A 25,321-nucleotide genomic window follows, 5' to 3' on the forward strand; every position below is an offset into this window, starting at 1 on the left:
TGAAGTTAAAAATATTTATTTTAAAGAAATAAACATAGATATAGGAGCACTTGTTCCGACAAGTTTTGGAACAATCAGACAGGGCTTCTAAAATCACTACAATTATTATGTTTAAGGATTCTAGCAGAAAGGTGATCAACATACATGAACAGATATGGATTTGTAGCAGGAAAGTGAAAACTGTTAACAAACTCTGTAAACACAAAGCACAATATTAGTGATGAAGAATTCTTTAGTGGCTCAACAAAAGACTGGACATAAACACAGCAGAGAGAGCAATCAGAGCCCTTGAAATAGGTCAATAAAATTAACTAAACAGCAGCACGAAGAGTCATGAGTGAAATCAATGATAACTGAGTTCCTAGTAGCTCAGGGTGTCCCCAAAACCAGCATCAAAGGGTTTAGTGTAAATGTGAAGGGGATTCCAAAAGAGGAAATGAAAAGGGAAGAGAACAAGGCTGAGAGCTTTCTAAAACTACTCTGCTAAGAGCCATAGCCAAGTAAAAATGATGCATGGCATTTTTGGTTGAAAGGTGACACCAGCAAGCCATTGAGATGATATGATTATGTTAAGATCTGCTTTCAAATGGATATTAGACCCCTGCTGTCTGCCTCGGGCCTGCTACTTTGGAGCTCTAGCAGGACTCCTGGAGAGTTCTCATTGGTTGGGGAAATGCGGTAGGAGGGAATTCCGGAGGAGGGATTTCCTGTTGGTGTGTGGGTCCAGGAGAATGCCGCGTGTGTGGGTCGGCATATTTCCCGGGAGCATACAGGGCATTGGCGGGAGTTTCAAAAATAAAATGTGTTCCTGTTTGAGTGGCTCGTGATTTTTGTGCCCAGCCAGACTGTGGCACTACTCAAAGACAACAAAGCATGATCCACGAGTTCAGAGAACCCAAGCAGTACAAATACAAGAAAAAATACACTAGTGCACATCAAAGACAATACAATGAAACCTAACATAAAGTAAGCATTCTGGAGGCAACTAGAGGAAATCTTACATATGGGCAATTAAAAGTAAAAATGGGAGCAGTTTTGTATGGAAACTATAAAAGTGAGAGAAAATAGAAAAGCATCTCTAGGATACTAAAAAGAAAATGGCAACCCCAAATTCTTTACCTAGTAAAAATTTTTGTAATGAATGAAAACACAGAGTTTTTTTTAAAAAATGATGAAAAAAAAATGTTATTGGACTCCTGGTGAAAATATAAACATTTCCAGTAGGTATAGAGTGATCCTAAAATTTATATGGGAATGCTAATGTTCAGGGTAGAGTCAAGAAACTTTTGAAGAACATTATACAAACACTGAGTATAGCAGAATTAAAAACTTATTAAATTAGTTAATGATGCATTGTTATATTTGCACCAGAGTGGGTAAATAGGCCAAAAGAACAATTGACAGAGTCCCAGATACAGTCATATACTGATATTTAACTTAGAGTTATTTCTACATAAGTTTATAGACAAAAACTATCTTCTGTTAAAATTGTTTCGGGAAAATAGATCATCCTTCTCCAGAAAAATACTTTGGACCCAAAATTCACATCACATAGACTTTCAATTGTTATTCAAATATAGATGTGCTCATGAAAAAGAAAAATACATTTTAGAAGATATATAGATAAGTACCATCATGTCCTTGGATGCAAAAAAAAAAAAAATGTTACTAAAGACACACACGGAGGCACACACAAACACTTCACCTGCTATAAAGTAAAATTTTATTGACTGCGCTAAAATTACAACTATTTTTTACAAAAAATTCTAAAAAGTGTTAAAGGAAATCATAGAATAAAAAAATGACTTTGACAGTCATCCAACCCCCCAAAACTCAGGACTTTTATATTTTATTTTTTAATTTTTTTTTAGTTTTATATTTTAAAATCTCCTAAAAAATCAAGAAAACGGCAGAACATGTCAAAAACACATGAAAGACACCACAAAACATGGAAAAGAACTAGTAAACAAATAAACACACAAAGAGGCATTCCACCCGACTCATATAAAAAAAGCAAATTAATGTCTTAATAAGATCTACCACATAGCCCCTCCACTACCAAATGTGAAAACTTTTGGTGTGGAGACTGTCATTCTTTGTTTTGAAGTATGTAGTTTGCTAGAAAAACAAGTCATGGTAAACCTTATATAATAGGACAAGATTCACCTCCTCTATGACCTGGAAAGTCCATTCCTATGGGTGTTACACAGGGAATTTTGCATGTATACATGCATATACATGTATATGCATATTTCAAAATATACTTAATAATATTTCATAAAAGATAAACATGAGAATTTACATATTTATCAATAGCATTACAAACAACTCAATGTTACTTTGTACAATACATTTTTCAACTACACAGTGAACTAGAAGAATCATTAATAAATCTTTAACAAATGAACAAAAGTACAAAAGAAGACATGCAACAAAAACTGATTTGTATGGAAAGCAGAACAAACTAAATTACAGTATTTCAGACATCGCCTGTATATGATACAGTCCAGGGGGAATTCAAAAGTTGTGATACTGGTTTTCTCTAGCAAGGTTGTCAGAAGTTGTAATATACTCCTTTGGGGTTTTAGCAAAGCTGAATTTGCTTCTAGGGTGTGGTGTTACAATTTATATTATTTGTATGCTTTATATTTGATGCACTCGTCTGAATGTGTCATATTTTATAATTTTTAAAAGCAAAGGAGGGGATGTAACTTATCAAAATCTTACTTTGAAAAGGATCAAGAGATTGTGTTGTAACTGATTGAGTTATGAGATCAAGAGACACTTCAAAATAGGTTTGACTCAGAGAAAGGCCCTCTCCTATAGGTTCAGAAAAAATATAACCTTGGATTTTAAAATGGATTTTACATCTTTATACTTTAAACTCTTTTTCTTGTTGTTGTTTTTAGTGTATGATATAAGATCTGGTTCTGACATGATCTCTTTCTAAGTGGCCATGCAGCTGTCTCTTTCTATTTAGAATTTCACCTTTACTCTCCATGCTTCCTACATAGTTTATTTTGGACTTTCTATTCTGTTTTATTGGTGATCTGTATATTCAAGAGTCATTACCACACTTTTAACTTTTATTTTTGATAGTCTCCTTACTTTTTGTGTTGAATACTTTTTCATTGTTTTGACACTCTGATTTTGGTTTTCATTATTTTAGTAATGTTCTCTAGATTTTAACATATTACTTAATATTTATAGAAATATTGTCTTACTAAGCAAGACAAGAAAAACAGTTTTAAGATGAAGGGTCCAGATCTGAAAAGCCTTCTGCAGCATTGCCTCTAGGTGACTTAATTATCTTGAATGCCTTAAAAGTAATAACTTTAATAATAATAACACTAATAAATATGAAATATTTTAAGTAATGATAATTGTAATAAAGCAATACTGCATGCTCAAAGGATTTTGTGAACAATGCATGAGGTATTACAGTGACCACAACAGGCACTGACAAAATATTACCTGCTTTTATTAGCTATTTATGATGCTAAGGAATAAAGAAATCATACATGTTTACTATTGCTGCTATACTATGAGAAATTCAGAGAAATAAAACACTCCAAAGCATAAGAAAAAGTACAGTCAATAACATTAATGTGTATTTCTTTTGCATATGAGTAAATCATATTTTGAGGAACTTAAAAAAAAACGTAAAGATCCTATAATATCACCCAAAGTAAAATCTTTACATAAGCAAACAGTTATAAGGGAGAAAAAACTAGAGCTTTGTGGGGTGGTCCTATAATTTTTAAAGCATATTTTACTAGAGTTAAACACAGCAAACAGAAAACAAAAAGATATTGCAAAAAGCAATTTAGTTCCAGTTTTAAAGTAATTCCTGATCTTCTGAGGGAAATTCAGAAGCTTTCCCCATAGAATTTTATATACTGAGAGACATAAAAGCAAAGCAACAGAGTTATGGTTTAAAAATATTTTCATAGTTAAAACTAGGTACTAACAGATACATTTGTACAATCAATACTTTTTTAATTGTAGTTGAACACAATATATTTATTTATTTATTTTTATGTGGTGCTGAGGATGGAATCCAGGGCCTGACACATGCTAGGCGAGCACTCTACTGCTGAGCCACAACCCCAGCCCATACAATTAATACTTTTTAAAAAATGCCAGCAGGCTTTCATATGGTATGATGATTTAACTTTAGCATTATACCAAGTATAAAATTAAATGAGCACCATTATAATTTTGGCTAATTACACATTATTACTTATGCCTCCTATTTACAAGCTAAAGGATTATAAAAATGTAACACAAAAATATCAAGTCACAAATAAGTTGTTACCTATTATAACATGCTCTAAGTCATGACTTATTGAGGATGAGTAAAAGGAAAAGGCTTTTTCTTTAGTCCTTAAGCCTATGACACAATTTCCACAGTAGTATTTCTTTTCATCCTCTAAAGATCTCCCTTTCATGATAACATTGTTTTCTTTCAGCTTGGGATTTCTCTTTGCAGAAGGTGAACTGACAGTGCTGATGATTTGTACCATTGCCCATAGAATAGCAGTCTCCACCCAGGTGAGAACTGCAGATTGTTCCTACTTTACCACTGGTGCCTCCCTCTGATGGTATCCAGCACATGACCAGCAGTAGAAGTGAAGCCCTACTGACCCCAGACCTGGGTACCTATCCATTTGACTGAGCCCATGTAGTAATTTGCAATAACTAGACACCTGGGTAACTTGCAATACCTAGAGACAAATTGGAAGACTAGGCAGAAGACTAGGCATTTAAATGTTGATTGTCCCAAGTTCTTTAGTTTCTTGTTCCTTTGTGTCTTCAGTGAGAAGAAATAAGAAAAGGAAGCTTTAATGTTTAGCATTTTAGAGTATCAAACATGGATCAGGTTGTGGCTGAGGCCTTGTGCTTTGGAGCTGCTGGATCTGAGCTTGAAATCTTGCAATTTGAGCTTGATGGATCAATTTGAGCCTCTGGGCTTCTTCCTAAGTGAAAATAGTCATAATAATACTTAGCAAAAAGTAAGGTCTGCTTCATTTTGATTGCTTGTTGACTTGTCCTTATTTCCTTTAATCCACAGGAACAATAAACAGTACCTGAATCTCCCTCTTCCACTAATTTACCTCCAGCTTACTTCTGTATTCACTTATTCACTTTGGTCTTCCTCTACCTCCAGAAACATTGTTTCAGTCCCTGAAATGTTGCTGTCTCTAGAATTCCATCCCAGGGCTCCCTTCCCAATTACACTACACAATTTCCTTCAGTAATCTTTGTTACATCTTGACCTCAATTCTCTATCCCTATCTCTTTCCAATTTTTAGGAAAATATTGACTATGTTTGTAAGAGAAGAAACTGAAACAAAAGCACAATGTCTAGGTGATGTGCAATCAGGAGAGGAGTCTGGACCTTAGATGAGGGATATGTTCCAGGTCAATACACTTTGGAGGGAAACGTACAAGAAAAGACTGAGCAGATCAAACACCAAGATTGCCAATAATGCCTTTCAGGAAAAAGCTACAATCCCCAAAATGCCACAGGGTAGTTACTAAAAAAATGGGTACCCATAGTTTCCATGTTAAGTCAGGGCAAGATTGGGATGTTGTCTGAGGTGCTTACATAGGAATTCTCCAAGGATCTCGGGAACAGCAACACTGCGGATCCCATTCACTGGAAAGACAGCTTCATTGACTCACAAGACTGTGAGATACTGGCATTTAGTTATTTCCTTGAGACCTCGATTACCTCATTTAAAACTGAGGACAAAATAGTTCTGCTTCACAGTAAGTAGATAAGATGAGAGAATGCATGCAGAGGGCTTTGTACAGTGCTTGGGAGAGAAGAACTCCTGCTTGTTGAGTGATGATAAACTACAGGACTTGGTGAAACAAGCACTGTGAGTTCAAGGTCATCAACCAGAGATGACAAGAGCAAAGACACTGCGATATGAAGTTGATATAACAAGGTATGATCAAGACAAAGGATTGTCCAGTCAATTAACAAATTAACAGAAAAGGCTAATCACTGTGGGACAGAAATGCCTCAGCCTATATATAAAAAATTATATTTTTTACTCTATGCCAAATACCATTCTAAATGCAAGTACTAATGCATTTCATTATCACAATATAAAATATATGAAACTGTCATTTCCATTCTATACAAGAAAAGGAGACACAGAGAAAATAAATAGATAGCTTGCTTAAACCATGCATTTGGTAAAGTTGAGCTTGATGCAAACCCAGCAGTCTAGCTCCACAGACTCCACTCTGAGCCACCATAGCAGTCTGCATCTCCCCAATGGCCACTCTTTCATGCCTTCATCCTTATAGGGAAGGGCCAGAAACACAATCCTGAGATGCAACAATTAATCAATACCTGGAGTCGACGTTCCTGCTCCCTCTGTTGCTGTGCCTGAAAGTTTGCTTTATCTATCTCCATTTGTCTTATTTGCTGCTGATGGAGTCTCTCCCTCTCCTCCATCATTTGCTGTTTCTGCCTACGAATCGCCTCCAACCTTTCTGCTTCAGCCTTGGCAGCCTCTGCTTTCATACGTGCCTCTGAAGAGAAAGAAGAAAAGGTAAAAACAAAACAAAACAAAACAAAAAACCCTGGAGAACTGTTCTGTCCCTCCCTTGGGCTTCCCACTCTTATTTGTTATTGCTCCAACCCACAGAGAAAATTCCCTGGCACTGTTTTTCCTTCAAGATAACCATATTGCACCTGATCCTGCCATACTCAGGTACCACCTGTGGGGATAGGACACCTCTTTGCCTGTCTTATTCTAGTTGAATGAACTCAGCTGGGCCAGAATATATGAATTTCACATTTTTGGACATTTTTTTGTCTCTCTTACTTTGTTTCTGTTCTCTTCTCACCTCTCATCTCCTTTTCCTTGGCTGTGAGAGCCTGGTCTGTCTGTAGAACAGCTTTACTCACAGACTCTTTGGACTTTAAATACTTTTGCAGAGCTTCCTCAGCCTAGGAACACCAAAAACATACAGTTAGAACTTGGCAGTGGTGATTGGCAAGGTGATAAAATCACGTTTTTTGTTCCATCAAGCCTCTCCACAGGTGGGGTTCAGAACGTGTCAGGGCAATTAAGAGCACCCAATGCCACTAGATGAAAAAAACTCACTGCAACAAGAGTGTTTGCTCTGTCACTAAGGTAGTAAGGATCGGTTGACCTCACACCCAGTGGTATCTCTTTGTTGTCATGTCGGGCAAGCCTTTTTGAAAATAGAGTCAATAGTGAGGAAAATGGAGCACAATAATGAAGAAGTGCTGGAACATCAAAAGGAAGCAGGAGAATTGCTGACACTGTTTCAACTCTGGAATGTGTTCACACTTGAAATTAAACAGCAAGCACAAAATACCCATGCATGCTCATTCAGTGACAGTGAGTCTGAGGCAGAGACAACAATCTCATCTCTACTCCTCTAGACATTTCCTTTCTCCTGTCCTCAGTGGCTTATTAGAGAGGCCTCAGAAATTCCCATAATTAATAGACAGAACCAGGGATACCTGTATTCCTTTCCTGGGCTGCTGATGGTACTTTGCCTTCAGCTCCTCTGTCTTCTGAAGGTAGAGATTATGGCCTCCTGGCTTAGAATAAACCCCCTGCTTCACTGCTTCTTCCAGAGGACCAAAAATATCCCGAAGCAAAGCTGAGCAACGATCTGAAGAGACTTCTTCGTTCTGCTTACAAATGTCATTCTGCTTTGCATCTAGTAGGGTCTTCAAAGGGACAGGAACCCACAGAGGTGTTAAACATACCTCAGTACTTCTGAAATTTATATTTTAAAGTCTCTATTTTTCTTAGAAATTCCAAGGACTATATCCTTGCCAGCAATCCTGGAGGAAGTTGCAAGGACGAGAGTCTATGAAAAATATTTACATTTGTCTATGAAATATTCCGAAATTCCTGTGTCTTTTAATTTCTGCTTAAATGTGATCTTAAGACCACAGACCCCTAGCCTCAAGCCCTCATTTTAAATGCAGCCTACTGTTTTCCAACATTTCCGTACATCAAGCAGAAAACAGATTTGAATAATTGGTTGGAATGATGTCAGTTTATTCTATTAATCCTAATCGTAATTTAGTAGATATAAAGGACAGTTTTTCTCTGTTTAATTAATGAAAAACAAGAATAATATTTTGCAAATGTTTTAAAGGAATGAATGAATCAATCAAATTAATTCCATGGATGTTAAATGGTAAATGTGAGCTGTGTGACTATGTGAAAAATTCAGACTGTAAAAGTCCCAGAATATTTACACATTTTTGTTTTCAGAAGGAAAGTATATCATGCCACATTAATGATCACCACTGTTTTCCAATATAGAAGGAATTGCTTTTCTTAAACCATTCCTATTGTATTATTCATAGCAGTATTGTTCATTCTATTAACCCAATGCCCATGAACAAGAAAAATAAATAATTACCTTTAATTCTTTCTGGAAACTTTGGTCCTCATCCTTGAAAGAGTTCTCTGTGAAGATTTTTATGGCCTCTCTCTCACTGGCCCTGTGCAGGTCCAACAGCTCCTGGAGGGTCTCTGTGGGCAGCTGCACCTTCTGGCCCATCAACTGGTCATAGTGGGCAAGGGCCTTTTCTACTGCAGCTGAGTTTTCTCTCTGGGCCAGGGCCAGGACTGCATTCTCCATGCAGGGCAGATCTCCATTGTTGATAGCATTGACATAGGTTAGCACCAGGCTCTCTAGACCTGCACAGAAGGAAGAGATGCTTGTGTTCTCTGTAGAAAAAGTCTATGATCTATGTCATTAATTCTGAGACCATTCATTGAACAATGTATTACCCCCAAATTTTCAGCATTCTGAATAGGATCCAAGTGTCCCAGACAAATTCCTTTGGGAAATGGTGAGATTAAGAAGACAGGTATTTCCTTCTTAGGAAAATGAAATAGGAGTCAGAGGATAAAGACAGGAAAAATGTCTAGATGTATATCATTATTTAATTCTATGCAGAGAAATAAGCATATGATCATATAAAAGTCATGCATATTCATGAAACATATAGTTCTAGGAATTGAGCCCAGGGGTGCTTAACTACTGAGCCACATCCCAGCACTTTTTATGTGTTTTTTTTCAGACAGGGTCTCTCCTAGCTGCTTAGGATCTCACTAATATATATATAAAATAATTTATAAATATATATATATATATATATATATATATATATATATATATATAGAGAGAGAGAGAGAGAGAGAGAGAGAGAGAGAGAGATGCATAAGCAGTTACCATCATGCAAATCATATGCAAATATATATACTGGTATGGTATCTCCATATATACATACATACACTGGTATGGGAGATGCCATTCCCTGAAAAAGGGCAAATTGAATAAATTAGAACAATATTCCTTTATTCTTAGTTAGAACTTCCTTGTTTTACTTCTTTGTCATTTGCACTTAACTTCTGTGCATAATATAGTGATTATTTACAAAGCTGTGAAACATAGAGTTGTTATGGAAAGCTACAGCAAGAAGTATGATTAGATATTTTTAGAGGCTCTAGACCACTTGGGGCATAGTTCAACAATTGTATCACTCAAGTTGCATTTCTAAAAGGAATATATTTATAATTTGTGCCTTCAAACATTGTAACATACCTTAAAAATCCAATATATTTATTAAACAAATGCTGCCAACACATATGACCTAATATAGGTCAACAGTGGAAGACGGAAGGATACAACATCTTTAACTTCATCTTATCCTCATGTTCTTATTTCATGTAACCTTAAAGGCATTACTAAAACAAATACTAGAGATATGTTTCATATTCACTATAAGTTTACATGGTGCATATGATTTGCATGATGGTATTTGAAGATATATTTAACTGAGGATCACCAAGAAAATGAGCACCATTATAATTTTGGTAACTGCTTATGCATCTCTCAATGTTGGCACAACAAGGACCCTCCTATATATCTCTTACACATTATTCTGAGTAGAAGGAAAATCCTTGAAGAGGTACTCACGAAGGCCATTGACCTTGATGCCTCCTGGAAGAATCTTGATCTTGGACTTGGTAAAGATGTGGGAAGAGAATTCTGCCACTTGTTGCACAAATTCAAGACTCAGCTCATCATCCTGCAGTGTCTCTAGCTGGGAGACCTTCTTCTGGTGAGTGGGTGTGTCAAGGACAAAGCACTTCTTTGTAGGAAAGAACTTTTGAATACACAACCGGGGCAAATTGAAAGTTTGTGTTCTTTGATCACTACCTGGAGAAGGAAAAACAGGATTTTTTTTCTTTAGAATTTACACTCACTTTAATACATTGTCCTTGAATATGTGTCTTTTTTCTTGGTGATCCTCAGTTAAATATATCTTCATATACCCTAAGCAAACAGATTAAATGTATTTAATCAGAAAAAGGAAAAAAGGAAAGAATATTTTTCCCAAGAAAAGGGAGTAATAAAGTTTGATATTGAGCCTATGAGTTCATTGAAAATTAATAATATTCATTATATATTCTGTAAAACAGCTATGTTGATAAATAGGAAAAATATACATTTAGCCTTCTACCCAAAACATATCATTTCTTGGGTTACTTTTCTTCCTCTTTTCAAAACAGAAGCCCAATTACCTTTCTTTATCTTCAGTGAATTCTCCAGGTATTCATCTGCTGTCATGAGTTGTCCATCTATTTCCAGGCTTAGGTAGAAATCTCTTATAGTCCACACCAAGTCCGGAAAGAAGCTTACAATGTCATCAGCATCCTCGTCTCCAAGATCAAGCGACTTTCTTGCCCTGAGTAGATCTGTCAGTTCTGTCACATTGCTGAGATGATTAAGGAAAACTAGCAGAAATAGCACAGCATCTAAGCCCATATTTGATCCCATGTTCCCCAAACCTGGATTTTCCACTTGGCAAACAGCCAAATAAACATTTTCTCATCAGAGAATATGAGGGCTCTTGTCTGTACGTTCAGTGTCTACACATTTTCATTTGGGGGATTTACAAAGTCTCATAGACTTGCAGCTGGTGAGTGGTGTTCTCTGTGGCTTTGGTGCCATCCTGAACCACAAAAGGATACTGAAGTAGGTCAATAGCTCCCTGGTCAATTTTGTTCATGGTATTGTATACAAAGGTGCTGCTCAGAAGGATTGCCAGAGCAAAGATCTGGGTATCATTCTTATCATCATCCTAGAAGTCAAACAAATTTAAGTCATGTCAAACAGCATTCCCAAATGCACAATCATTAAAAATAGAATCCCGATATACAAATGTTAAGCAGGGAAAACACAAGTGATTGTCAGACACATGAACTTGCATAACTTCCTCATTTATAATTTTATACTAATGCATATATTTCTAATTCCCAAGTCCCTCTTATAGCTACTATTAGATAACTGCAAATGGTGTAGTCAAAGTTAATGGGGGAAGCAGAGTATTTAAAATGAAGGTTTTCCAGGTATCAAAACAAAATTGGCCTATCTGCACAATCCATATATCTATTTTATTATAAAATTATTATCCACAGGGAGTTCATATTACCAATCTTAGACATCTAATTCTAATGCTATAAGATGAGCTCATAATTAATATCTCCATTTTGTATATGAGTAAACAGAAGATGAAATTTTGTCTTAACATCTTTGCATCTTGATAAGTCAGAAGTAAAAATCAAAATCAAAATATAAAAAACAGTAGACATTCAAGAGATCGTTTGGTTTGGTACAAAAATCAGCTTATAAGATCCAACTATGTACCTTTCTTCCCAAGTCTGAGTTTAGGGACTTCACTTGAGTAGCTTGTATTTAGTTATGATAAAAATATTTAGGGAATGGTCAAGTCTTTCTTTTTTTCTATGAGCTGGTTGTTAAATACTTACTAGCATTCAACTAGAAAAGGCTCATGTGTTAGACAAGACCTATGGGTGTACTGTTGAATAATTCTAAAGAAAAAATAAAAGATTTAGGGAGACCTACTCTTCTTGTCAGTGTCAGAGAGTTACAAGTGCCAGAGTCCTGATTTGAATAGAATTTTATCTCATCTTCAACCCACTACTAACCATATTCAGTGCAAGACCAGGCTTGTAATGTGATTTTATTTGCACCATTTATGCATCTGGCAACTACTAAGCAAAACATCAGTGTAGTTCTTCTAATACTTATTCTGTATTATAAATATATTTCCTCACTTTTAGGCTTCCAAACACTATTGAAAATGGAAAGAAAAAATGAGGGGCAATATAGTCCAGTCAAGTGGAAATACAAATTCATAAAAACAAAAACCAAATGAAAAACTCCTTGTACAAAGTGTGTTCAGTGATAAGGAGTTTAATCATAAAAGAATCCTCTGTCCTTACCTTCTCTACATCACCCAGGCCTTCAGTGTCCAGCAGAACTAGGGTGTGGCCTGGCTTCTCAGGATGAGGCACACACCACATCCAGATTCCTTTTGTGTGAGACTGCACCGTGGAGCCCACAGAGAAGCCTGCAGAGGGGAGTGCAGGGGTTGTCACAGAGAAGGGGATCTAGAATTCGCATATTTTCTTGATAATTGAGTTAGGGTTTAAGGAAAGCAAGATAAGGAAACAGCAGAAAATAGGAGTGTTGAGCTCCATTACAATATAGAAATGGGGAAATAAAGTCAAATTCCATAAGTGGGAAATTTTTATGTTTTTTATAATAATAAAAAAGTAAAATTTTAAATTTTAAAGTAAAATTTTAAAGTTTATAATTACACATATGGAAATTATTTCATTGATGTCTTATTCCTTATGAGAGGAATATATTGTGTTTCTCTCAGAAAGACATTAAGGTCAACATTTTTTAAAAGGGTTTATATGTCAGGGACAGAAATCTGCCCTTTATCTTATAGTGGCACCCCTTTCTCCACAGAATATCTTAACTGAGCTTCTCCAGAAATCTTTACCATGGTTGATTTTACACTGTCAGCAAAAGAGTCTCTACAAAAGAGTTCAATGTAGGTAAACTTTCTATTTTTGTGATGCCCTATTTTACTTGGTCACTAGCCTGGAAGAAATCAGCACTGCAGGTGCTGGACACCCCCTTACTAGTTCTTTGCAAACATTTATCCAGTATAGTAGTTTGTAGAAATGTGTAAATGAGGCCTCTGGCCTTGATCTGAGGCTTCACAGAGATGTCTACATTTCTAAGATAAGTTACCAATTGGCCTCCATGGTAACAGCTGGCAAGGGGAGGAAAGAAAGGGGAGAAGAAGCTCTCCCCTTCTCAGGTGTTATCCTTGAAGGATTAACTTGCCCAAAACAGTGAAAGAAAAAGCTGCTTTTATGTGATCTTCTGCAGACTGTGAACTTCTGAGCCCCTCCCCTTACATGCTGGGTATACAATTCTGAAACTACCTGAACTCAGGATTCAGGGGATTGATTGATTACAGCAAAAGCTGTGCCCTCTGAACCTGGCTGCAGCCAAATAAAATTGTTTCCTGACATCTTAGGTCTTTAAAACAATCTCTCCAAGTTAAAAGGCCTAACTATGGCCTAAACATTAGTTTTCACTGTTCCTCCCTGACACTAACTTTCTCCCCTCCATCCCCATGTAGAGTGTCCACAGTGGAGTAGACAGAGGGCTAAGCAGAGCTTTGTTGGTGTCACTCACCCTGTTTCTTCCCAGCCAACTGGTTCATCAGGTAAGATTTGCCTGTGCGGTAGAGGCCCACAATGGCCACCACCACCATGGGCTGCGTGATGGCCGACAGGATCTGCAGGGCTTCCTGCTTGACCACTAGCTGCCCCTCCATGTTCTCGATGAGGCACATGGGGCCTGGCATGTAGGTCTCTGAGGTCATGTCTGGGGTGTTTCTTTGTCTGGAAGGAAGAGATGGGTTGGGCAGTAATATTAGCTCTGGCAGAGAAAGACATTTTGCTTACTGAACCTGAAAACATAACTGTTTTCCAGCATGGCCTGTTTCTGAAGACATTACAAAACAAAACATAAAAAGAAATAGCTAAAAGCACCAAGGTAAACTAGGTCCCTAGGCCAGCCATCAGCTACCCTGCTTGTTCTTAAATAGCTGGTGAACAAAGAAAAATTAATTTCCTGAGTCTTACCCTCTGATTTTTTGCATCTATCTCATTCCACTGGATTTTGATTTACTCATGTTTCTCAGTTTTTACCTCCTAAAATCCCTATTTTGAAAATTTATTTTCATTATTTGCTATATATAAATTTTTGCTTTTCTCTTATTTAGGTCCATGTCTAGACTGCATTACATTAAACAATTCTATGCCATTATGTTGCATTTTCCAATAAATTCAAGTGTTTATTCAAGCTATACTTTTCAAAGGGATTTTTACTTAGTTAATAATTTCTTTTACAGAAACAAAACTTCAAAGTGTTATCATTTTATGACTGTTTATATAAATGAAAAAAATTTCATTTAATAATTTTTCACCACTAATTTTCTACTTCTGGGCATCAACTCCTGTAACCTGAAGAGTCTTTGGTAAAATATTTTAAAGCTATGTGAAACATAAAGGCAAATTGTTGTTTTTATGACCTGTCTCTGCCCCCTTCTTCTCATGCTTCATGCCATAAGGAGAAGGTTTTTTTATTTTTTCCATTTTAGAAATCATCATTTATTTTGAAGCTAAAAATCCACTATCTGCTTGAATTCATTTTTCATGAAAGTCTTAAAATTTAAACATCTGGATTCTTTTTGCTAGCAGACTATACACACTGTGGATTTCTTTGTTGTTGTTGCTGGTTTTGATGATCCCTTTCTCATAGTCAATGACCTTTCTCATCAACCATCCTGATGAAAGACAAATTAGAACAGAAACTGCTACATGGGACCAAATAGTAGGAAGTCCATTCACAAATTGTACAGTACCATGTGTTCAGAGGCAGGAAATTCCATATGCCAGATGTCTTTCCCTTCCAACCCACTTCTACTGCAATATTGGTACTTTATATTAGTAGAATTCTGGTTGTCTGACTTACATATAGCAGGGGCTAGAATCATATTTAGATTAGAAAGATGTGGGAAAATTCCAATCATGATCTACAATAATTAGCTACAAAGCAATATTTATAAACCAAATATGTATTCAGACATTGGAGACTTATAAATTCTCATTCTTTGAGGTAAAGTTACTAATGTGAGAGAAAACAGCTTTGAAGTTTTAGACTTCTTCATGAATAAGAATAGCTCTGTGTATCAATATCAGTAATAGTGTTTTTTATGTTGTTCCCAAGTGTGATCTGGATAGCATCTTTAGTGCTTTTCGAAGAGCCAAATCTCTGACACATCTTGGAATATTGACTGTGTTCAAGCCACACACACAACTGCCACTCTGCCATTTACAACTCAACCTGTTTGTGTCCTCTGGGATAAAACATATTTAGACATTCCAAGTTCTAGCTAGCCCCCACTAGTTTTGTGTCTAATTAAGCAGGAAACAAACTTAGCAGACACTGAATGAATTCTGTTATCTAGCTACACATCAATTTAGACTTCAATGGGTTCATTTTGTAGTACCTCAGAAAAATTTGCACCCTATCCTGGATGGAATACTTTTAAAAATACCTGAACATTGCAAATATCTTCCTCCCTTTTGCCCCCCCCCCCCAACCTGCCCACAATCTTAACTTACCTGTAAAATCTAGAGCAGAGAGAAAAGCTGCTTTTAGAAATGGCAGAAAAGCTGCTTTCAGGAAGGCTTGGTAAGGGTGAGTTTCAACAGTTGTACTTTAGTTTAGCTGTAATGAGTTCTGATGAGCTCTTCTTCCAATCCTGGGGAGTTTCTTTCTTCCCCAGTTCCCGCCTCCCAGCAGAGTATTTGAATATGAAATGTAAGCATGGCAAAAGTCCAAGGGGTTTTCAAAGTTTCTCTACAAAACCGAAACCACAGAGCAAATTCAGTGACTAGGTAGTTGCAGAGGGGATATTCTGAGCGTCCTCTGGTGGAAGGTTTCAAGATATTTGGCATGATTTCCCAGAAATTGCATTGTGTTACTGCAGGAAAACTTTGAGAACTTTTGCAAGTTTTTCTAGTGTGTGTTATTTGAACTAGCTTGAGATGATATTTATCTCCAGTTTGGAAAAACATACTCTTGTAGGTCTAGTTTACTGAAATGTTAAATGCACTCACATAGGAGTAAGGTTGTTGTTTCTTTCTTTCTTTTTTTTTTATGGAAGCTTCAGGAGCTAAGAACTAATTTACAGGAAAAGATAAAGGTTTCTGCACAGCACACAAAGAATGCTGGCAAGGAAGACATTTATTAAACATTTTCTATAACTCCCTGTACAGTGTTCACTTCTTTATGTGGAGTACCCTATTTTAACTCTCCCAACTGAAGAGCCAGGGCCCTGAGAGGTTTAGTCACTTGTTCAAAACCACAGAGCTACTGATAATCAGATCTTTTTTTTTTTTTTTTTTTACAGGCATGAGTTTATTAAAGGGAAAGGAAAAGGGAAATGGGACACTGTCAAGGGAGAGACGGGGTCCTCTCAGGAGGAAGACTGTGTCTCCTGCACTCCCGTTTTATTGGGGATCCCAGAGAAGGATCCAGAGAGTCCTTCCCAGGTCTACCTCTTGACTTTTGACTGACAGCAGTATGACATCAGACTTTCAAGTCCTCACTGTCATGACAACCATGGGTCACTTTGGCTTATGCTGACAGGTTCTAATTGGATTCTTTTTTTTTTTTTAATTTTTTATTGTTGGCTGTTCAAAACATTACATAGTTCTTGATATATCATATTTCACACTTTGATTCAAGTGGGTTATGAGCTCCCATTTTTACCCCATATACAGATTGCAGAATTACATCAGTTACACATCCATTGATTTACATATTGCCATACTAGTGTCTGTTGTGTTCTGCTGCCTTTCCTATCCTCTACTACCCCCCCTCCCCTCCCCTCCCCTCCCATCTTCTCTCTCTGCCCCCTCTACTGACATTCATTTGTCCCCCTTGTATTATTTTTCCCTTTCCCCTCACTTCCTCTTGTATGTACTTTGGTATAACTCTGAGGGTCTCCTTCCATTTCCATGCAATTTCCCTTCTCTCTCCCTTTCCCTCCCACCTCTCATCCCTGTTTAATATTAATCTTCTTCTCATGCTCTTCGACCCTACTCTGTTCTTAGTTACTCTCCTTATATCAAAGAAGACATTTGGCATTTGTTTTTTAGGGATTGGCTAGCTTCACTTAGCATAATCTGCTCTAATGCCATCCATTTCCCTGTAAATTCTATGATTTTGTCATTTTTTAATGCAGAGTAATACTCCATTGTGTATAAATGCCACATTTTTTTTATCCATTCATCTATTGAAGGGCATCTAGGTTGGTTCCACAGTCTTGCTATTGTGAATTGTGCTGCTATGAACATCGATGTAGCAGTGTCCCTGTAGCATGCTCTTTTTAGGTCTTTAGGGAATAGACCGAGAAGGGGAATAGCTTGGTCAAATGGTGGCTCCATTCCCAGCTTTCCAAGAAATCTCCATACTGCTTTCCAAATTGGCTGCACCAATTTGCAGTCCCACCAGCAATGTACAAGTGTACCCTTTTCCCCACATCCTCTCCAGCACTTGTTGTTGTTTGACTTCATAATGGCTGCCAATCTTACTGGAGTGAGATGGTATCTTAGGGTGGTTTTGATTTGCATTTCTCTGACTGCTAGAGATGGTGAGCATTTTTTCATGTACTTGTTGATTGATTGTATGTCCTCCTCTGAGAAGTGTCTGTTCAGGTCCTTGGCCCATTTGTTGATTGGGTTGTTTGTTCTCTTATTGTCTAATTTTTTGAGTTCTTTGTATACTCTGGATATTAGGGCTCTATCTGAAGTGTGAGGAGTAAAGATTTGTTCCCAGGATGTAGGCTCTCTATTTACCTCTCTTATTGTTTCTTTTGCTGAGAAAAAACTTTTTAGTTTGAGTAAGTCCCATTTGTTGATTCTAGTTATTAACTTTTGTGCTATGGGTGTCCTATTGAGGAATTTGGAGCCCGACCCCACAGTATGTAGATCATAGCCAACTTTTTCTTCTATCAGACGGCGTGTCTCTGATTTGATATCAAGCTCCTTGATCCATTTTGAATTCACTTTTGTGCATGGCGAGAGAAAGGGATTCAGTTTCATTTTGTTGCATATGGATTTCCAGTTTTCCCAGCACCATTTCTTGAAGATGCTATCCTTCCTCCATTGCATGCTTTTAGCCCCTTTATCAAATATAAGGTAGTTGTAGTTTTGTGGATTGGTTTCTGTGTCCTCTATTCTGTACCATTGGTCCACCCGCCTGTTTTGGTACCATTACCATGCTGTTTTTGTTACTATTGCTCTGTAGTATAGTTTGAAGTCTGGTATCGCTATACCGCCTGATTCACACTTCCTGCTTAGAGTTGTTTTTGCTATTCTGGGTCGTTTATTTTTCCATATGAATTTCATGATTGCTTTCTCTATTTCTACAAGAAATGCCGTTGGGATTTTGATTGGCATTGCATTAAACCTATAGAGAACTTTTGGTAATATCGCCATTTTGATGATGTTAGTTCTGCCTATCCATGAACAGGGTATATTTTTCCATCTTCTAAGATCTTCTTCTATTTCTCTCTTTAGGGTTCTGTAGTTTTCATTGTATAAGTCTTTCACCTCTTTTGTTAGGTTGATTCCCAAGTATTTTATTTTTTTTGAAGATATTGTGAATGGAGTGGTTGTCCTCATTTCCATTTCAGAGGATTTGTCGCTGATATACAGGAATGCCTTTGATTTATGCGTGTTGATTTTATATCCTGCCACTTTGCTGAATTCATTTATTAGCTCTAATAGTTTCTTTGTAGACCCTTTTGGGTCTGCTAGGTATAGAATCATGTCATCTGCAAATAGTGATAATTTAAGTTCTTCTTTTCCTATTTTGATGCCTTTAATTTCTTTCATCTGTCTAATTGCTCTGGCCAGTGTTTCGAGAACTATGTTGAACAGAAGTGGTGAGAGAGGGCATCCCTGTCTTGTTCCAGATTTTAGAGGGAATGCCTTCAATTTTTCTCCATTCAGAATGATGCTACCCTGAGGCTTAGCATAGATTGCTTTTACAATATTGAGGTATGTTCCTGTTATCCCTAGTTTTTCTAGAGTTTTGAACATTAAGGGATGCTGTACTTTGTCGAATGCTTTTTCCGCATCTATCGAGATGATCATATGGTTCTTATTTTTAAGTCTATTGATGTGGTGAATAACATTTATTGATTTCCGTATATTGAACCAGCCTTGCATCCCAGGGATGAATCCTACTTGATCATGGTGCACAATTTTTTTGATATGTTTTTGTATCCGATTCGCCAGAATTTTATTGAGGATTTTTGCATCTAGGTTCATTAGAGATATTAGTCTGTAGTTTTCTTTCTTTGAAGTGTCTTTGTCTGGTTTAGGTATCAGGGTGATGTTGGCCTCGTAGAATGAATTTGGAAGTTCTCCCTCTTTTTCTATTTCCCGAAGTAGCTTGAAAAGTATTGGTATTAGTTCCTCTTTAAAGGTTTTGTAAAACTCTGCTGTATACCCATCCGGTCCTGGGCTTTTATTAGTTGGTAGTCTTTTGATGGTTTCTTCTATTTCCTCAATTGATATTGGTCTGTTTAGGTTGTCTATATCCTCCTGACTCAATCTCGGCAGATCATATGACTTAAGAAATTTATCGATGCCTTCACTATCTTCTAATTTATTGGAGTATAAGGATTCAAAATAATTTTTGATAATCTTCTGTATATCTGAAGTGTCTGTTGTGATATTGCCTTTTTCATCCCGTATGCTAGTAATTTGAGTTCTCTCTCTTCTTCTCTTCTCTAGCATGGCTAAGGGTCTGTCGATTTTGTTTATTTTTTCAAAGAACCAACTTTTAGTTTTGTCAATTTTTTCAATTGTTTCTTTTGTTTCGATTTCATTAATTTCAGCTCTGATTTTAATTATTTCTTGCCTTCTACTTCTTTTGCTGTTGTTTTGCTCTTCTTTTTTAAGGATTTTGAGATGAAGTATGAGATCATTTATTTGTTGGTTTTTTCTTTTTTTAAGGAATGAACTCCAAGCAATGAATTTTCCTCTTAGAACTGCTTTCAATGTGTCCCATAGATTCCGATATGTTGTGTCAGTGTTTTCATTAATCTCTAAGAATTTTTTAATTTCCTCCTTGATGTCTTCTATAACCCATTGATCATTCAGTAACCTATTGTTCATTCTCCAAGTGATGTATTCTTTTTCCTTCCTTCTTTTATCGTTGATTTTCAGTTCCATTCCATTATGATCAGATAGGATGCATGGTATTATCTCTACTCCTTTGTATTGTCTAAGAGTTTCCCTGTGACATAATATATGATCTATTTTTGAGAAGGATCCATGTGATGCTGAGAAAAAAGTGTAACTGCTTGATGTTGGGTGGTATATTCTATATATGTCAATTAAGTCTAGGTTATTAATTGTGTTATTGAGTTCTATAGTTTCCTTATTCAACTTTTGTTTGGAAGATCTGTCCAGTGGCGAGAGAGGTGTGTTGAAGTCTCCCATGATTATTGTATGGTGGTCTATTAGACTCTTGAACTTGAGAAGAGTTTGTTTGATGAACATAGCTGCACCATTGTTTGGGGCATATATATTTATGATTGTTATGTCTTGTTGGTGTATGGTTCCCTTAAGCAGTATGTAGTGTCCCTCTTTATCCCTTTTGATTAACTTTGGCTTGAAATCTATTTTATTTGATATGAGTATGGACACTCCTGCTTGTTTCCGAAGTCCATATGAGTGATATTATTTTTCCCAACCTTTCACCTTCAGCCTATGTATGTCTTTTCCTATCAAATGCATCTCCTGTAGGCAGCATATTGTTGGGTCTTGTTTTGTGATCCATTCTACTAGCCTGTGTCTCTTGATTGGTGAGTTTAAGCCATTAACATTTAGGGTTATTATTGAGATATGGGTTGTTCTTCCAGCCATATTTGTTTATTTATGTTACTAAACATGGTTTGTTTTCCTCTTTGATTATTTTTCCCCCTTTACTGTCCTACCTCCCACTGTTGGTTTTCATTGTTATTTTCCATTTCCTCTTCCTGTAATGTTTTGCCAAGGATGTTTAGAAGAGATGGTTTTCTAGCTGCAAATTCTTTTAACTTTTGTTTATCGTGGAAGGTTTTAATTTCATCTTCCATCTTGAAGCTTAATTTCGCTGGAAACACAATTCTTGGTTGGAACCCATTTTCTTTCAGTGTTTGAAATATGTTATTTCAGGATCTTCTAGCTTTCAGTGTCTGTGTTGAAAGATCAGCTGTTATCCTGATTGGCTTACCCCTAAATGTGATCTGCTTCCTTTCTCTTGTAGCTTTTAAAATTCTCTCCTTATTCTGTATGTTGGGCATCTTCATTATAATGTGTCTAGGTGTGGGTCTCTTATGATTTTGCACATTCGGCATCCTGTAGGCTTCTAGGATTTGGGATTCTGTCTCATTCTTCAAGTCTGGGAAGTTTTCTCGTATTATTTCATTGAATAGATTGCTCATTCCTTTGGTTTGAAACTCTGTCCCTTCCTGTATCCCAATGACTCTTAAATTTGGTCTCTTGATGTTATCCCATATTTCTTGGATGTTCTGCTCATGGTTTCTTAACAGTCTTGCTGAGCTGTCTATGTTCTTTTCAAGTTGAAATACTTTATCTTCATTGTCTGATGTTCTATCTTCTAAGTGTTCTACTCTGCTGGTAGTATTCTCAATTGAGTTTTTAAGTTGGTTTATTGCTTCCTGCATTTCTAGGATTTCTGTTTGTTTGTTTTTTATAACCTCTATCTCCCTGTATAGTTGATCTTTTGCTTCTTGGATTTGTTTATGTAATTCATTGTTGAAGTGATCTTTCATTGTCTGATTTTGCTGTCTGATGTCTTCCTTGAGACTCCAGATCATCTGAAGCATGTATATCCTGAATTCTTTATCAGACATTCCATCTGCTGCAGCTATTACCTCTTCTAACGTTGAGTTGACCTGCATTGCTTGTGGTCCTTTCTTTCCTTGTCTCTTCATACTGTTCGCGTTCCTTTCTACTTGGTGAAACTGTTGTGCTATTGAATTTTCCCCCTATATATTTATATTGGTCTTGTATAGTTGCAAAGTCTCCCTCGCAGGCGCGGGCGGCGGCTCTGCCCCTCCTCCAATTGGGGCAATGTGCCTACCATGCCGGCAGGCCACTGGGCCTGCTCTGCCGGTCGGTAGCAGGTCCGCCTACCTTGCAGGCGCGGGCGGCGGCTCTGTCCCTCTGCGGGCCGCTAGGCTTGTTCTGTCGGTGGTCGCAGTTATGCCTGCTTTGCAGGCGCAGGCAGCGGCACTGCCCCTCTGCAGGCCTCTGGGGCTGTTCTGCCAGTGGGTCGCAGGTCCGCCTACCTTGCAGGTGCGGGGGGCGGGGCAGCTCTACCCTTCCTCAGGCCACTGGGCCTGTTCTGTCTGTCGGTTGCAGGACTGGCCTGTTCTGATGGTGGTCACAGTTCCGTCTACCTTGCAGGCGCGGGGGGAGGGGGCGGCTCTGCCTCTCAGCAGGCCGCTGCTCCTCTTCTGCCTGTGGGTCGCAGGCCCGCCTACCTTGCAGGAGTGATTGGAAGCTCTGTCCCGCCGCGGGCCACTGGGCCTTTTCTGTCGGTGGTCACAGTTCCACCTACCTGGCAGGCGCGGGGGGTGGGGGGCGGCTCTGCCCCTCAGCAGGCCGCTGGGCCTGCTCTGTGCGTGGTCACAGTTCCCTCTACCTTGCCGGCGCAGGGGGAGGGGCGGCTCTGCCTCTCAGCAGGCCGCTGCTCCTCTTCTGCCGGTGGGTCGCAGGCCCGCCTACCTTGCAGGAGTGATTGGAAGCTCTGTCCCGCCGCGGGCCACTAGGCCTTTTCTGTTGGTGGTCACAGTTCCGCCTACCTGGCAGGCGCGGGGGGTGGGGGGCGGCTCTGCCCTTCAGCAGGCTGCTGGGCCTGCTCTGTGGGTCGATAATCAGATCTTAAGGCTCAAACCCAAGCACTTCCTAGAGTCCTTCTGATTTGTGGTGTGTCGTAATTGTCACCCACATCATTACTGCTTTTTAAATAATTATATCTCTTTTTATTCGGACAATAATCGTACAGGACCGTTGGTTTTATTTGTAATTTAGAATGAACACAGGGGCTGTTAGGCTGTGTTTCCTGAGGTTCCATTCTGGAGTCAAGGATTTGAGATTGAAGGATTTGCTCTGAAGGTGATCCTACAAAGTAGGAGATAGGAAATGAAAATTGGAAGGGAATGAAGCCAAGGAATGGGGCAAGAGCCAGTGGTTCCTTTTGTGTGAACCACAAGGTTAGCCCCTTGAGCTAATTCCAGGAAACAAGGTAAAATCTGCCTGGGCATCTTGCCCTTAGGATGAAGCTTTTTCCTCCAACTTTCTTCAATATCTGCTCGGGGACTGATCCTGGCAGCATGACTCCCTGGCATTGCTGGCCTTGCTACGTGTGCCTTGAGAGCAAATGCTAACGTAGGGTATCTAAAATATTTGTTGTAAGATACCACTGGAATTTGCAGAAAGGGTAAGTAGCAAGGGGAGATGGGTGAGGCACCCACAGCATCTGTGAAGATCATTTTCTATATGCCAAGATCCCCTCATATCTCACAGAAAATCTACTCCTTTACTTCAAGACTTCTTCAAATGGATGGTTTGTCATAGTTTACTTTTTAAAAATGTACCCACAATAGGAACATATAAGCTATAGTCCTTATTACTGCCATTGATTTCATGGTCATAATTAATACTCAAGTTCTTCCCCCTCTTCTACCCATTCTAGATTGCATATATGTAGCCAGCAGTTCTTCTTATGTACTTACAAGGGATTCTAAAAAAATCTTTTTGTGTTCCAATTAGGGTGTGCTCACTACCAATGTATTTGAACAGACCACAGAAATGACAAGAGACTCCCAATTAATCCTCAAGAACAAGACATACTCTTCCTTCCTTTAATCATGTATATTCTCTTCACATAAATTATTGGAAGTTAAGCTTGCCAATAAAGTAATCTCATTCATTGTCTGCTGGATGGTCCAATGGTAAGTTTTATATAATACGAGAGTTTGCATGACAGCTGTAGTTTTAGATGTAATGGAGCCTTACTACATCTTACTTTGGAGAAATACTGCCTAACTCCACACTTAAAACCATCCTTCTAGTCCAGCAGAAACACAGGATGTGGGCAGTGGATCATAAATTCATAATTGAGTCAATGAAGAACATTTTAATTTGATTCCTTAGTGTTCAGGCCTATATATTCTAGTAAGCATGCAATGGCTGTTAGTTCATCAACTATATACTGGATCTTGAATGCCAATGAACAATTTCAACAGTGTTTCTTATTACATCACAAAATGGACATTGCACTGTTTTATTAAGCTAGCAATATCTTGGTGATGTATAAGAAGTAGTGGATCCTATAACTACATTCACAATGTTGTTCCTCTTTTTTGTAAAATCAGAAACGTGTTTGAGATGATGTGTAGCAGAGTCACATAACAGTAGACCAGACACTATGAATCCTTAAACAGGTTTTTCCCATAATTCTCTAAGAAAAGGAGGGTAACACATAAACAGAATTCATATCAATTCCAGTTACAAAATTGCTACCATCTTCAGGGTGCAAAGGAACCTGTATGGTCATCTTACTATATACTGGCGGGCTGATCTCTAAGAAGAAAGGGATCATGTAGAAGCATCTGTTTCAATCTTTGTTGCCTTCAGGCCAACATTTAATATCTGGTGAGATTAAGAGGGAGACCAGGCTGGTGGATTCATGCAAAGATTCAATCATCAAACATAGCTATCTTGTCCACTTTGTACAAACAGTGAGTAAGTGAGAACAAAGGCTGAATCAAATTTAAGATAACTCCCTGATGGTTCAGTCTCTCTCTAAGGTGTAAAATCCTTGGTTTACATTGACTTAAGAGATAGACATCTACATATTAAAAACCCGCACTCCTGTGACTCACCTCCTGGTCATTCACTTGTGTTCCTTGTAAGCCAAGAACAACCAGAGAAAACATTCACACTGCTCAAGACTCTCTGTAGAGCCTTATTTCAGTTTACTCTTTCTTGGTACAAAATTGATGAACAGTTGAACTGCTTAAAATCTATTCATAGACAATAAATCTAAAGGTAGGTGTCTTTAGGGTCCATCTCTAGCTGCCAAAACTATATATAGTCTATTTTATTTCAATAAATAGAAAAACCGAAACACTGAAATTAGAACTGTCAGACAACGTCATACCCTGACATTGGTGGTTTTCCTGTGTTTTGAAAACTTCTTTTACACAATTTCAAATTTCTTTTGGCTCAAGTTTTACTAT

The 25,321-nt window shown here is 37.9% G+C and overlaps 1 protein-coding gene across 1 annotated transcript; it reads right to left on the bottom strand.

Annotated features, from left to right (window-relative positions):
* Positions 1-15,831, bottom strand: LOC114092517 (guanylate-binding protein 5-like). Its single transcript, XM_027935082.3, has 11 exons — positions 15,609-15,831; positions 13,612-13,820; positions 12,336-12,463; positions 11,061-11,170; positions 10,611-10,804; positions 10,003-10,245; positions 8,437-8,717; positions 7,517-7,729; positions 6,871-6,973; positions 6,371-6,552; positions 1-4,979 (listed from the first exon to the last, which is right to left on the bottom strand). The coding sequence occupies exons 2-11, from the start codon at positions 13,799-13,801 to the stop codon at positions 4,860-4,862; spliced, it is 1,764 nt and encodes a 587-aa protein (XP_027790883.2). The 5' UTR covers positions 13,802-13,820; positions 15,609-15,831; the 3' UTR covers positions 1-4,859.
* Between the last annotated feature and the right edge of the window lie 9,490 nt (positions 15,832-25,321).

This window comes from Marmota flaviventris, chromosome 10 (genome assembly GCF_047511675.1).
Source record: "Marmota flaviventris isolate mMarFla1 chromosome 10, mMarFla1.hap1, whole genome shotgun sequence".
NCBI classification, from domain to species: Eukaryota; Metazoa; Chordata; class Mammalia; order Rodentia; family Sciuridae; genus Marmota; species Marmota flaviventris.

Bases quoted from the DNA above. Each gene is read 5' to 3' on its own strand.
- LOC114092517 (XM_027935082.3), bottom strand. From the start codon at position 13,801: ATGACCTCAGAGACCTACATGCCAGGCCCCATGTGCCTCATCGAGAAC. The intron at 11,171-12,335 runs GTAAGGACAGAG...TTTGACTTCTAG, and splicing joins GCCTGGGTGATGTAGAGAAG to GATGATGATAAGAATGATAC. The intron at 7,730-8,436 runs GTAATTATTTAT...GTCCCTTTGAAG, and splicing joins GTTTCCAGAAAGAATTAAAG to ACCCTACTAGATGCAAAGCA.